This window comes from Capsicum annuum, chromosome 5 (assembly GCF_002878395.1).
Source record: "Capsicum annuum cultivar UCD-10X-F1 chromosome 5, UCD10Xv1.1, whole genome shotgun sequence".
In the NCBI taxonomy this organism is placed as follows: Eukaryota; Viridiplantae; Streptophyta; class Magnoliopsida; order Solanales; family Solanaceae; genus Capsicum; species Capsicum annuum.
The window spans coordinates 205,011,443-205,026,470 of NC_061115.1; the positions used below are offsets into that span (position 1 = coordinate 205,011,443).

General features: G+C 33.2%; 1 protein-coding gene across 2 annotated transcripts; it reads right to left on the bottom strand.

Moving 5' to 3' along the window:
• Positions 1 to 11,489: 11,489 nt before the first annotated feature.
• Positions 11,490 to 14,297, bottom strand: LOC107871130 (dehydration-responsive element-binding protein 2A). Of its 2 annotated transcripts, none has more exons than XM_016717932.2 (2): positions 14,102 to 14,297; positions 11,490 to 13,078 (listed from the first exon to the last, which is right to left on the bottom strand). In XM_016717932.2, the coding sequence occupies exon 2, from the start codon at positions 13,066 to 13,068 to the stop codon at positions 11,938 to 11,940; it is 1,131 nt and encodes a 376-aa protein (XP_016573418.1). In that variant the 5' UTR covers positions 13,069 to 13,078; positions 14,102 to 14,297; the 3' UTR covers positions 11,490 to 11,937. The 2 variants fall into 2 exon arrangements, with proteins under 2 accessions (XP_016573418.1, XP_016573419.1); XM_016717933.2 differs by having other exon boundaries at positions 13,916 to 14,269.
• Between the last annotated feature and the right edge of the window lie 731 nt (positions 14,298 to 15,028).

Consider the following 15,028-nt stretch of genomic DNA (forward strand, 5'->3'; position numbering starts at 1 on the left):
AGCTTTATCATAATAGAATGGCCAAAGCTTTCAACAAGAAGGTACAAGCGAGACAATTCAAGTTGAGACAATTGGTGTTGAAACACATATTTCTGCACCAGAATAAAGCTAAAGAAAAGTTCGCACCTAACTGGCAAGGGCCTTACGTTGTTCACCGAGTACTGACAGGCGGAACACTGATCCTAGTAGAAATGGATGGTTAAGTATGGCCAAAAGTCATCAATGCAGATGTTGTTAAGGGATACTATGTGTAGAAGTCTTTATCTATTTCTTATGTAATGTTCCTTTTTCTATGTAATGAAACTACGAATGACCTAGTTCCCTCAGGGGAATACGTAGGAAACCCATGGTGGGTTTGGTCTTTTAACTAGAAATTTCTCAATAATCTCTCTTTGCTTGTAATGCGAATTAAGGTTGACCTGATTTCCTTGGCGAATACGTAGGCGGCCCACATCGGCCTCGGTCACATTAGAAGAAGCATCGTGAAAATTAGTTATATAGATATATAGATATATAGATATATAGATACATATATGCACATTTTTGTGAAAATTAGTTAAACGAAACAAGCATCGTTAATTAGTTGAGGAAAAATGATTGGAAAAAATTCAAATTTTCTACCTTTACACATTTTTGGGCCAAGTTTATTGTTCCTCATCTGAATATGGATCCCCAAAACTCCCTTTTTACCTAAAGATCAAAACTATCAGCCCAATCCAAATATTTTCAACTCGAACCAGCCCAAACTTCCTTCTCCTTCCCCTTTAACCCGCACAATACCAACAACGGTAGTATCAAAACCAACACTAAAACCATCAGATAATGGAAAATCTGGTGGTCTTCAGCCTTTCCTCGATTTTTTATCAGTCCTGTAACTTTCCCATCAACTTAACATCATTTCAACAACTTCTCTTGATCACATAAGACCCAAAAGATGTCCACCGCCCCTGTCAATTCTGTAAAAGGGGGAGGGAGTGAAGAACCACTGAATTTAAGGTCGTTATTCCTTAAATCTGGTGGATCCAAGTCCTTCACCTTCAAACAGCTTTTTTCCCATCCACATCAGTCTGATTTTAGGCTCTCTTTTTTCAATTTGGTCCTTTTCTGTCTCTCTGAGATTTGGGCATTCCGAGAATTCAAAATTTGAATTCTTGGAGCCTCTGTTAAGAGTTGTTCCAATGCCCCTCAAGTTCACCTATAAATGCGGCCCTTTGGACTCTCAATTTTAGGGGTTCAAGAAAAAACACCAAGAAAAACTATAAAAAAGTAGCATTTAAAAGATCAGTATACTGTTACTACATTTGCTCTCGCCCTCTTCCCAAATTCATGCGCAAGACCGACTATGAGTTCGAGTTATAGTTTCCGACGAGAAAGCCTTAGTTCGCTGCCCCCACAAGTTAAATACTATCCCGTCTAATTTTATTATATTTATCTTTCTATGATTCACTGATCGTTTTGAGTCTATTATTTCTGTTTGGCCGATCATAATAAACCTGAGATGAAATAGCGTCTGACTATCCGATTCCGTTCGTCGTCTAATGTTTATGAAATATCTTAGTTCATGATTTGGCTTGAATATTTTAAAATTGGAAGTCTCGATTTAAGTAGATTGCTTTATCTTGGTTGGCTGTGAATGCACATTCGCAGCAGTTATGTATCACGTAGTTAGTCGGGTTGTTAACTGTTGGTTTTTAAGATGAAATATGTGAAATAATAATCTGTTTTGGCTTTCCGATTCGCTCAAGTTGGTTGGCTGTGAATGCATATTTGAAGCAGTTATGTATCGCGTATTGATTCGGGTTGTTAACTGTTGGTTTTGAAGATGAAAAACGTGAAATAATAATGTATTTTGGATTTCTGATTCATTCAGCTTGGTCACTGCGTGGGGTTTGTTTTGCCTTTAAATGTGCAATGATATGTAGATTAGAGAAAACGATATGGTTTGGAGAGGTTGTGTCTGGTCAAGAATGAAGAGTATGTCGATCTATCACATGAATATCCATCCGTTTATTTCACCTTTGTCCCTTTCCATCCTGTCTGCTCTTGTTCTGTGAACACATGATTTGTTTGAACTTTAAACTATGTTGATGTTGCTATCTATTTTTTGCAAGTTGAGTACAAGAACATGATTTCTCCTTGACTTTCCTTTGTCTCAATATATGATTGTTTTTGCGTCTAACATGCAAATTCTCCCCCTGTTGTTTCCTTTTTCTTTCCTGTTTTAAAGTTCTCATGAATATGCAAGACTGTTTAAACTTTGACTAAGCCTACATTGTTTTGTGTTTCGGGTGGTTGATGCAATGTTGATTTTGAAAGATTTATTTCGTTTGTGAGTATATGGGTCTGTGAATATATGTATTTGCATGTTTATTTGTTTTGGAGATTGCCGGTTGTTTCTTGTTGTAAGACGAGTTCATAAATCGTTAATTGGGATTCCAGAGAATTGTATAAGGGTGTATATTCGAATGACATACAAATCATTTAAGGATCATATATGTTGAAATATGCTTATTCTTGTTTTGTCTTCTCCTACCAGAATAAAGGTTAACGTCTTCAAGGCTTTTCTATTTTTTTTTGTTATGTCTTCTGTCTCCTTATTTGCGCTTTCGCTAAATGGAATAAAGGCTGGTTTGTTTTCATTCTTCCGTTCTAAATTGGAAAATTCCATGTCTTTGTTATCTTTGTAGTATTCTTGTCTAATTTATAACCTGTGCCTACGGTTGTGTGATTAGTTTCAAGTTACTTTCTTTCTTTAGTGATAAGAAATAACATAGGGATGAATCCTTCAAAGATAGAAATAAATCTTGGACGCCATAATACTCCTTCAAGTTGGTGTACGGACTAAGTTGTGGTTAGCAGATGACTCATTTTATTCTTTGATAGATGTTAATAGCTAAACAATTTTGGGTCATTCGTGGCTTAGCATTAACTTGAGTTCTCCCTTTGTTTAAATTGGCGTCACAGTGTAGCTATGGTTCAAATTTAACCCTTCCAATGTATTCTTTTCATTGTCGAAATTATGTTATGTGCTTAAGGTCATCACTGGAAGTTTTAGCGTTTGTTCCATATCCCTCTTTGCATTTTTTAAGAAGTTATGTTTTGATTTAAAATTAGCATGAAACATAGTCATTCTGTTTCCCCAATTGTCCAGAAAAACTGTGTGTATTGTAAGGTATTAAATTCTCATCCTTTGGATTTGTTTAAAGCTAGTGGGATTTTGCCCAAAGAATGTTTTCATTCGCAGTTGATTATCTGAGATATGCTTTTGCCTGCACTTTCTTACTAGTACCCCATTTTGAGATTCATCAGGTATTCTTGGAAGTGATTTTTTTTCTTGTCTTAGTAACCCATGAGTTGACGATGTTATATTTTAAATGAAAGCAATTGCCTTTAGCTACTTCACTATTTTGCTAATAAGATTTAGGTTAAAAAGAATACTCTTATTTCCAAAATATATGTTCCTTTAAATTTGTGCTTTATTTTCTGTGTATTCGAGCCGCGTACCAATGGTACTCTTTTAAGTTTTAAAGAATTGCTTACCTGGATTTTGTAAACTATCTAATCTTTGTTAGCTTTACAACTTCTTACGTCCTCTTATTATTAAGCTTTGATGATACAGTCAAAATCATTTTTTTGTGCGTATGACCGATAAAAAGAAAATATGACTATATCGTTTTTGGAGGTTAGGGGTGTGCATCGGTCGGTTCGGTTTATCAATTTTTGATTTTTAAATATGCTAAACCAGTAACCAAATCAATAAGATATTTTTTTATCGATTTTTGGTTTATTGATTTTTAGTCCTTAAAGGTTCGATTTTCGGTTTAACCGATAAGAAAATACTCATAAAATAGAAATAGTAGTAACTAACATGAAAAAATAATTGAATTTTGTTGCAACCAAAAATCATACATAATGTGTTTTAATTTACAAGAATCTTCAAGTTTGAACTAAATGTTGTCGGGAGAAATTAAGAGTTTGCATAATTGAAATAATAAGTTTGTTAATTGGTAGAAATTAAAGAGAAATTAAGAGAAATATATAATGGGTCTACCCAATAACCCAATAAGAAAAAATCGAACTGAACCAATAACCCAATAATTTTTTTTATAAAACCATTAACAAATCGTTAACCCAATAATAATAAATCAATAATATTTTTATCGGTTCGTTTTTTGATCGGTTCAATTTTTGCATAGGGGTATAATTTACTTCTTTCATATTTTTCTTAATTAGTTAATTGTTTTTGTTTTCTATTTTTTTTTTTCTTTGTTTCATGTGAACTAGGGAGCGCGTTTGGGGTTCCATGATTTGACCCCATCTCTGTCCAAATCAGAGAAGCGACATAACAAATGCATTACATATCTTCATCTAGCAGTCTAGTTTTTCATTTCCTTTTTCTTCAAAAGTCTAGTTACTCATTCCCTTTTTCTTCAAAATTTATTTTTCTTTTGTAGACAATCATTATTATTTTTGTTCTAACATTTCTTACATTATTATTTGTGTTTTGTATGTCCTTGTTTGAATTGATGCGGATCTTTAATGTGATAGCAAATTTAATTGTTTTCTTCTTTCCCCGTAGACTATAAACTTAGCATAATCTCTAGGCTTCGGTACATTAGTTTATATCTTTAAAGGGTTAAACTTGATAGGCGATAACATATCCTTTAGAATAATTGAGCTTATCTTTAAAATTAAATTAGTTTTTCATTAGTTACTAATGTCGAATTAATAAATTATTGATTTTTGTGGTAGGCGAATTTATCATCGTTAGAATCAAAAATTGGCCTTAATTATGTTAGATATGGTAAATAAATTCTGTTGTTATCAATCTTAAATAAAAATTATAATTTCGCCAATTTGATTCCACAAGGCTTTTTTTGAGGATTTCAAATAACTTAAAATATTTTTTTATTACACTAGTCCTTAAATAATAAAAAAAATCCTCAACTTATTGTAGATTTAAACAACTATATTTTAGATGTTCAATTAGTGTAGAATTATTAATCTATTTTTATAAAATTTAATTTGTTTTCTAAAACCAATGAAGAAATAGAGGCAATAGAGTAATTTTTTTTTAGTATAAAAAATGTGAAGTTTCTTAGCCAATCCCTTTTTTTAATTTATTAATTGAAAGCCTTGTATATCTTTTAAGAGAAATGACCTTTAAATAACTTTCTTTTTCGGCAAAACGAGGTTACATTATTTTTTAGGCCTTATAAAATTATCTTAGGTAATTTTGAAAAGTAGTATATGATGAGATTCTTTTAAAGTTTCCTAATCTTATTTTTTATGTAATTAGCGTATATTATCTTTTGTAAGCATGTAATAACTTTGGAAGGACATCTTTGATTGTAACTTCTTTTTTTGCACGAACAATACCTAGATTCCCTTTTTGAAGAATCACCTAACAATGACTTGGTGGACTCTCGAATTAACTTCACTTTGTGAAAAACCGACCACCCAACAATGTAAACTAAATGATGCGCCTTTGAAATTGCATAACATATATCTTCCCAGAATTTGTTGTGTTAAAAAACTGTATTGTTTTTCAGTTGTATATCCAACAACTTAAAGTTATCTCTAACATAAGCATCTTGGTATAGCTTCACAGAACTCCCTTTTCTCAATGGAAATACCTGTGCCTTACCCTAAATGCTGAGGCTATGAAGCAATTCCTTTTCTGTACAATGAATTTTTATCATACAAAGAAATTTCATCCATAGCTAGAGAGTCGCGTTGGATTTAGGAGGTTTACCTAAAGCACCGATAACGAAAAATTAGTCGAACATAACTTCACCGGGGGCAATTTTCTTCGTCGGAATAGTAACTTCACCCATAACTCGAGTACCAAAAACGTCATCATATTTAACACAAAACTCCAAACAATCAACAGGGTGAGCTAAAAGAATATGATGTTTAATTTGATTTTTGAGAAAACCATTGAATATAATAAGAAGAAAGTGAAAATGAATTTATGAAAAAAAACACCTTAATTCAAAAATGTGAAGAAGAGAGAAAATTGTGGAATGAACCTGTCACAAAATTTTCGCCGTTAATGTAGCCGTTAAAGTAGGAAGAGTTGCTAAAGTTAAAATCGGATAAAAAAAGTTTTTTAGGATGTATCTCAATTTTTAACTTATATTAATAAAAATTGGGATATTTGTAATTTTTTCAAACTGATGAAATTTGTAGTAATTTAAGAAACTAAAGGTGTGCTTTTATGAAATTTTTCCTATATAAATTATCTTAAACTCAATCCATAAATATTCGATTGAATTGAACAAATTCACTTAATTTGAATTCACTTTGACACTTTTATGAATGTTGGAGCTCCTCCTAGAAAGGGGTAAAAAAAAATTGTCAAAGTATCATAGAAAATGTTTGTGTTTAATACAATGTCCTTTTTGATACTTCAAAAAAATTGAGTAACATTTTGAGTCAAAAACAACTAACTATCATGAAACGAATTGCGATTAAGGAAAAGAAACGAAGAAGACCCAATTGGCAACCTACATTAATTCGGATCGAAATAAAATTTGCTTAAACTTTATATTATCTTCCTTGAAGAGACACTTATAATAAAATCTTTCTTATTTAAAATTATTAGACCCTATAAACTTCAAATCATGAATTTATGTCAGATCACCTTACTAACTTTTTTATCTCTCTTTTTGTTTCCCCATTTTTTCCTCACAGAAATTTGTTTGGTTTTCTTCACTCCCCAATTAAGACTTAATAACAAGAATACTTCTGATTTTATTTTTATAGTGACTTTCAAAGATGATGATCAATTTAGTTCTACTTTCTGTCATCTTCTTTTTTCAACATGTCATTTAGAACACAATCATTATAATCCTTAATTTTTGTCTTTTCATTTAAAAGGGCCTAAAAATTTAATTAGTTATCCTTTCTACTGAGCGAATCCTCAGTCATATGTAAGAACTTCAATTGAAGGGACTTTGTGAATAAGTGAATTAATTTATTTTTAGGTGATTTTAATTTTTGGTCGCGTTTGGCAAAGTTAATAAATGCTTTTAAGAACTTAATTTTTTGTCAATATGTTAGGAAGCTTCACAATTACGTGGTGCGCATAGGCAGCCAAAATGTAATGAGAAAAAGACAAATAACTTCAAATAAAACTATTGATATAAAAATGGTCATTATATTTTAATTTCATTCTGTAATCATTTGCTGATAGCTTTATACATTACTGATATAAATTTGATCCATCTTATATAGATATGTATCCTATACAATAAAGATTCAATACATATATATATATATATATAAAATAATGATACAAATATTATACACATCATATTAAAAAATACATATCTTTTATTACAATACAATTTTTACTCATAAATTTGTTGCTCTATTTTTTTACGAACTGTATCAGTATGATATACAGATTGTATTAATATAGTATATAAAATATATTTGAACTGCCTGAATCAAAATAACTCAAATTCTAAAATAATCATAATATAAAATTTATTTAGACCGGTTAATCATAAATATCCAATAACCCAAACATGAGTCAAATAAAAGGACTGATCCATGTTCATTTGTCCAAAATTTAATTGGTAAAAAGGGTGAGGCTTCTAACAACGGAGGCAAAATTTCTGGATTAGCCCAATCTTGTTTCTTGATAACCAAGCAGACAAAAGACTTTACAGGTTCTATTTGTTCATTTTTTCTTTTAGATATGAAAATCAGTTTAACAAATTTCAAAGTTAAATTGAGGTAATTAATTTAAATATTTAAAATTTAAATATACAAAAACTACAAGAAAAATGTTTTAAACTGCAATACTTATAATATTAATATAAGGCCTAACCCATCGCCAGACCCCTTAAGTACGTATGATCTTTCACTTAAGCATCTCAAGTGGACGACGCTCACTTTTGGTACCTCAAGTAGCCATAAAGTGCGTCATTTTGGCACATTTTGCTGAGTCAGCAAAATAATACTACGTGTGTGTGTTACACACGCCAATGAGCTGGAAAATGACGAATAAAACTAATTTTTAATTTTTTTAATTGATTTTGTTTGATTTCAATTTTTCTTCACGGATTTAGCTTTAGTTTTTAATTTTTTTTCATCGATTTTTAATTTCTTCATTAATTTTTCTTGGTTCGATTTTAATTTTTTTTATTGATTTTATTTGATTTCAATTTTTTTCACTAATTTAGCTTTATTTTTCAATTTTTCTTCATCGATTTTATTTTATTTTTATTTTTTCTTCGTTGATGTTGCTTATTTTTTATTTTTCTGCATCAATTTTGCGATGTTTAAAAAAAAGGTGTTTATTATATTTAATCTTCACGAACCTTTAAATGCGTGTTTAAATTTCTCGCAATAATTCTTACCGTTAAATAAATTAAAATTGACAAAAATAACGGATAAAAATGTGAAAGAAATATAAATTAATGAACGTTGAGTTAATATATTGTTTTTGGCAAGACAAACTCCTAAATGTGTATCTAATTTTTTAAATCTCTCCCAATAATTTTCACCATTAAATAAGCTTAAGATTGACAAAAATGATGGATGAAAATAAGAAAAAAATATAAATTAATGAAAATGAGTTAATATACTTTAGGTGGGCCAAATTGGGCGCCACATCAGCCAAAAAAGAGGCTTTCACGCGCCTTCATGGAGATGTAATACACGTACTTTGCCAACTTAGCAAAAGATGTCAAAATGACGCACTTTATGGCTATTTCAAGTGCCAAAAGTGAACGACGTCTACTTAAGGTGCCTAAGTGAAAGATCACACGTACTTAAGGGGCCTGGCGATGGGTTTGGCCTTACTATAATGAAGAAAACATATTTTAGAAAAGTTAATCAAAATTCATAATTTTGACTTCCAAAGTGAAATGTGATAAAAATGAATGGAGGAAGTATTTTTTTATCCTCTTTTTGTATCTTAATAAAAACACTTACAATGAAATTTATGAAGATCCACCCTTAATGCAGCTTTTTCCACTTTGCCAATCGCACAAAGCATAGAGGTGAGGAGGCAGTGCATGTTGTATTGATCGATTAAAAACTCGCACTTTTAAAAAGTAAAAAGTAACAAAAATTAAGATGTTAAAAACTCACACATTTAGAAGTAGCCATCGTCGTGAATGTACAAAATAAGAGAAAGAAAATTAAGATGGGTGTCCTGAATAATATTGTATCAATATGTAGAAAATTTTTATGAAGCGATCGAGTACATACTAATAGAGTACCTTTGATAGCATGGGAGTTGGTATGCAGGGAAGAAAGAGGGTGGATTACGAATTACTGATTGCATAGTGTAGAATGAAGCAACTATTGTAAAATATGTGTGGAAGTTTGCTAGCAAGGCTGACAGCCTATGGGTTACATGGGTGGACCATGTGTATTTAAAAGATGAGGTTTTGCTTTCTTATCTGAGACCTCAAAATACGAGTGTGGCTCTCATAGATGAATATTGACTCAGTCCGCTTCAACTGCACAGGAGTTTCAGTTGATCGGTGCTGGATCGGCTCCTAGAGCGCTATGAGCCTTGGGAGTAGTTCGGCCATCAAGCTACTTCGTGGGATACCCCTCCCGAATGATCAAGACGACGTGCGTAAATAGGTACGGAGTGTTCGAGTGGCTTGTGATGCCATCGGTAAGGCACTAACCACGTTTTGCACTCTTATGAATAAGATTTTCCAGCCATACCTTCATGAGTTCGTGGTGATATACTTGGATGACATAGTCATTTATAACGCAATGACTAGTCTAATCTCTTTTCTCGACGTTTAACTTTTTTTTTTTTAAACGTAAACTCGATATGTTACCTAAATTTTAATTAGTCCAATGGAAATCTGCTCTATTGCTGCAAAAGTGGTATACGGGCAGCAGCCTGCTTACCAAAAATGAAAATCCTTACCAGCCGATGTAAGGGACTTTCTACACGAGAGAGATTACCAAGCACCAAAGAAATGCAGCTGGTACTGGAAAAAAATCTCCTCCATAAAAGAGAAGTTCCTACATGGGTATATGCAGAATGACTGGCTGAAACCAGGAGGTATATTCACTATCAAAAGTGGATATATATGGAATGGAATATGCATGTTACCAATGTTCCCAAGCACAGTTTCATTTGTTGGTTGGTGATGCACGGAAAAGTGCAGACAAGAACAAGATTGGCTCAGTGAGGTGTATGCAATGACAACACGTCTGATCTGTGACGGAGCTCCTGAAACAATAGAACACCTCTTCTTTGATTGCCCTTTCTCTAAGGTATGTCTAAATGAAATTTTGATATGGCTAGGGATATCACTGCAATTAAGAGATGTAAAAGGTATTTGAAGAAGAGTAGCATGAGATGCAGTGGGTAGAACCAGTAGAAGAATGATCTGCGCGGTGGTTACAGCCCTCATTTACAACATATGACAAGCAAGGAATGCAGCCTTGTGGGAAAACACAGTCCCAAGTCCTCAGGTGGTGGTGAAACGGATAAAGGATGAATGTAAATATCGCAGTTTTGAATTTGTTCGTAGTTGGATTACTTGTAAAGATAGAAATAGGATAGGAAAATTATATGTAGATTTGCTTCAGAGGTAAGGGTGGTTGAGTGGAGTTTTCAGGCTAGAGGGAAAGGATATTTGTAGACAAAGCATGCTGCAATGGGTTTTGACATCTAGAGATAATAAAATCGGTTCGGTTCAACCAAAAAAACTAAGATGGGTATGAAATGAGAACAGAAAATGCATAAACATCTAGTGGAGGTGGAAAAGTTGTACGCTGGCATGACAAGAAGAGGAGGCCTAAAAAGTATTGAAAATAAGTGATTAAATAGAATATGACAACACTAGAATATGACAACACTTATAACTTACTGAGGACATGTCAAAAGATTAATAGGTACCCTAATTTAATTTAGGTTATCAACATCATTATTACTTGATAATACCATAAACACTACCTTGTGGAGGCACTGCTTATATTTATTCCACAAATTCGAAGGCTCGGTTTTTCCTCATAGTACAACCTCTTTCAAACGTCAGGTACCGGATACAGTACCTACCCTTTCTCCAAATGATGGAAACTCCACCAGAAAAAGTAACAGTAGATAAAGATAAACCAATCACCATATTCAGGGAAAGCATTAAAGTTGATCGAAAAACATCCAGTGTGATCAGAACAACACAGAAGTTCAACAACTTCTAGTACAATGGCTGATCAATAACACGGAAGTTCGACACTTTCTAGTACAGTGTGATCAATAACAAAACAGAAGTTCAACAGTTTCTAGCAGCTAAGTTCACAACCTACCTACAGAGTGCGCAATCGTTGAAAGCTCCATACGCAGAAGACCATCAGGTAGGTCATTTACCTTGGTCCACATTAGGATCAGGTTGCATGGTGATCCTCCATCAAAGACCAAACCTATACCATAATACCATACACGACAAACTAGCCAAGACAAGATCAAAACAGGAGAAAGAACATAGTGAAAACACAGCTTTGCCACAAGAACAACTTTGGCCACTGGAATATGAACTTATTATTAGTACATGACCATTTACACGGAGATTCTTTTCTCTCTTACTATCCTAGGAGGACCAAAAGCTTGTAAAAGTTAGCAAGCTGACTACCCATGCCTCAAAACTGTACAAGATTATTTGTCTTGATTCAACGACAGCTCAATTCTCTCAACCAAAAACTTATCAAGAATCAGCTGTACAAAAGGAAAGGGACAATCATATTGTTCCCCAAAAGCAAAAGGTTAAAAAAGAATCAACAGTCCTGCTTGTATCCTATGTTTTTTCCTTTTTGTCTAATCAGAAAAATACCTCTTAACTAACAAGGCAGACACTTGGAACATTTCTTATCATTGCATAAATTCTTCCAATAAACAGCAAAACCATGTTCCTAGCAGTTCACATGGAACGCTTCTACAAATCCACCATGTCAAACTCCGAAATCCAGAAGGCCCAAGTCATCCAAACAGAAATTGAAGTCTTCCTCCCGGCCTGGTTTCAGAAAATCAAAATCAAAGTCATCTGTGAGGGGTGCTTGTTGCTTCACTTGCTGCAAACCTTCCAACGTATTGCCAACTGCATTTTCCATCTGATATGATGGATTTGAGAACTGATAATCTGCATTCTTAAGCTGACATGATGGATCCGACAACTGATTAGTCTGGAACTGATATGCAGGATCATAGGCGTAATGCTTATGTTGAGGAGGAACACCGACATCTTGATTAGGAGCCGAGGCATCCAGTGGAGCCGAATCTATCATGCTTAATAACTCATCTACATCAAACATATCATCATTCCAAGAGAAACTGTCAAGACTACCTTGTCCACTCAACACTGGATCATACTCGAAGGCGATAGGCTCTTCTTTAACCTTTGTATTCAACACCCCCTTAGTCTCATCTTTCACAACCTCTCTCAATGTGCTCAAAGGCGTTCCACATTCATCAGAACCGGTCCTTGTACCATCAACTTTGATTTCACTCTCTCCATCTTCATGTATAATCTGAGGAACACTAGCTCTTCCTTTCATGCCATCAGCAGGGCACACCTCGGAGAAACTCGAGGCTGTATTGGATCCGGAATGAGATACCGTAGGCAAGGAAGACTCATCCTTAGAAGACTCTTTCGACGAATTATAATCCGGGAGATTCAGCCTTGCACAAGGACCATACATTGCCCTTGCAGCTTCATCATAAGCTAAAGCAGCCTCAATTGCTGTGGCAAATGTACCCAACCAAAGCCTACTCCCTCTATGTGGCTCCCTAATCTCAGCAACCCATTTACCCCATGTCCTCTGCCGAACACCCCTGTACTTGCACCGTGCGTTTTCCGGTCCTCCTTTACCTTTCATACACCCCTTCTTTGACCCCTTGGCAGGAACTTTACGCACTGGCTTTCTTCCATCATCATCACAAGAATCTTGTTTCTCATTCACTTCTTTCCACCTCGCAAGCGTCTCCGCTACATTCTTTGGTGCATCTTTTCTACTCCTTGACTTCCTCTTTCTAGTATAATCCAAAGGTAACATCATATTTGGAGCTTGATCAAGTATCGCCATATCTCTGTTTCTGTCAAAAAGATAATAACACATCATCAGCTATGATAATATTATAAATCAAGCCAGCCAGCAAAAGCCTATATAAAAAATATTTCCTTACTTTGCAAGGAAACCTAAAATTAAAAATAATTCCCTTTTCTTGGCCACCAAGTAAACCAATTGCTTCCATCCAAACAAAAGGAAAAAAAAAAAAAAAAAAGCACTCCGATGCACTAAAGCACCCGCTATACGCAGGTCGGATCCCACCACAAGTGTTATTGTACACAGCCTCACCTTGCATTTCTGCTAGAGGTTGTTTCAAGGCTTATATACCCATCCAAAAATCTAATTTTTCACTATCACTCTCAAATTCAGATTGATTTTTCACTGTCAAGTTACTATCTCACCAAGTCATTCAAACCGGATTTTCTTCAACTAGTAATTTTTTCATATGTCTTTTAAATATATTGAATTATGAATCATCATTGCAACGCTACTTATAATACTTCCTATAAATAGTTTTCATAAGTAAATTTTGTTTCAAAAAATTTAAAGATTTTATACCCAAATTTGTTCGCCTTCAAAAAAAATTTAAAACATTTTATGCCCAAATTAATTCGCCTTCCAGAATCCGAACTATACACACAGTACAGTACATAAAATTGACACACAGGGAGTACTCACTTTCTTTTGCCACCAACTAACCAATTTTTCTTTCATCTAAAAACTAATTTCACACGATCACTTACAAATACAAAATTGATTTCTTCACAAACTATCACCAAAAATTCACTTTCTAGAAAATTGATATCTTGCAAAACAAACAACTTTTCGAGACGATAACTATTAATTAAATAAAGTAACTTACTTGAGACATCAAAACCCTACAAATTCCACCACGAGACTTCTCTTGAAACACCAAAATTACAATGCCAATTATTAATAAACCCAAACCCTAATAAATCAACTTTAATGAAACTTAGCAAAAACTAAAAAATTCACCCAAAATCAAGTAAAAATTGTGTGTATATATAGAGAGAAAAAATCAACTCACCTCAACAATATTTGTTCCAAAATTAGCCTTCTTTCGAACAATCTCTACAATCAACAACTTGCTTCTTCCCTTTTTTTGCTTTTTGGGTCAAATTGTTTTTGTTTGATTTCGTTTCTAGTACGTTCTTGAAAGTGACTTCTTTTCCAGAAAAACCAGAAACATTGAGAATTCTAAAGGGCTATTTATAGACATCATTAGATATTTTTATATGATTTTTTTATAATATTATAAATATCTTGTGTTAATAAATTTAGTGACGTGGCAAAGATTGGTTTGTATTCGTGTATCTTTGACTACCGCGGGATGTGACACGTGTCATAGATACTTCTGGAAGGTAAAGTTTGCAACTTTTTCTTTGTGTTGAAGAAATCATTTTTTGTTTAGACTTTCACCTTGAAAATTGAAATATTTACGAGCATGCCATTCATATCGAGATTAGTCTGACAGACTGCTACCAGCTTCTAGTGAGCTTAAAGTTGACGGTTGCAACTTGCAATACAACCCACAATATGTCTAGTGGTTATCTTACTTACTGATCAAGTATGGTTCTTATTTTAAATCTTAAATTTTAAATTTAAATGTAAATAAATATTTTTTTTTAATAGCTGGGTGTTTGGATTGAGGTAAGATGTGCTTACGCTTTTATTAATTTTATATTTTATTTAAAAAAATGCTTTCTATCTATTTATTGTGCCTAAAATATTCTTTTCGTTTATCTGTTTGGCCAAAAATATCCTTCTCATCTACCTATTGGACGTAAAATATCAATTTCCGCCTACCTATTAGGCCTATTTTGCCCTTTTATTTTGAAAAATTATATAAAAATACCTTCTTAAAACTTAATTACATAAATAATAGTACTTTTTTCAATATTTTTTTTTTTTTACATATATAGTCATTTGAAAAAATGAAAAAAATTATTATAAT

What these genes read in the sequence shown, in the direction of transcription:
- LOC107871130 (XM_016717932.2), bottom strand. Translation starts at nt 13,068, where the DNA reads ATGGCGATACTTGATCAAGCTCCAAATATGATGTTACCTTTGGATTAT.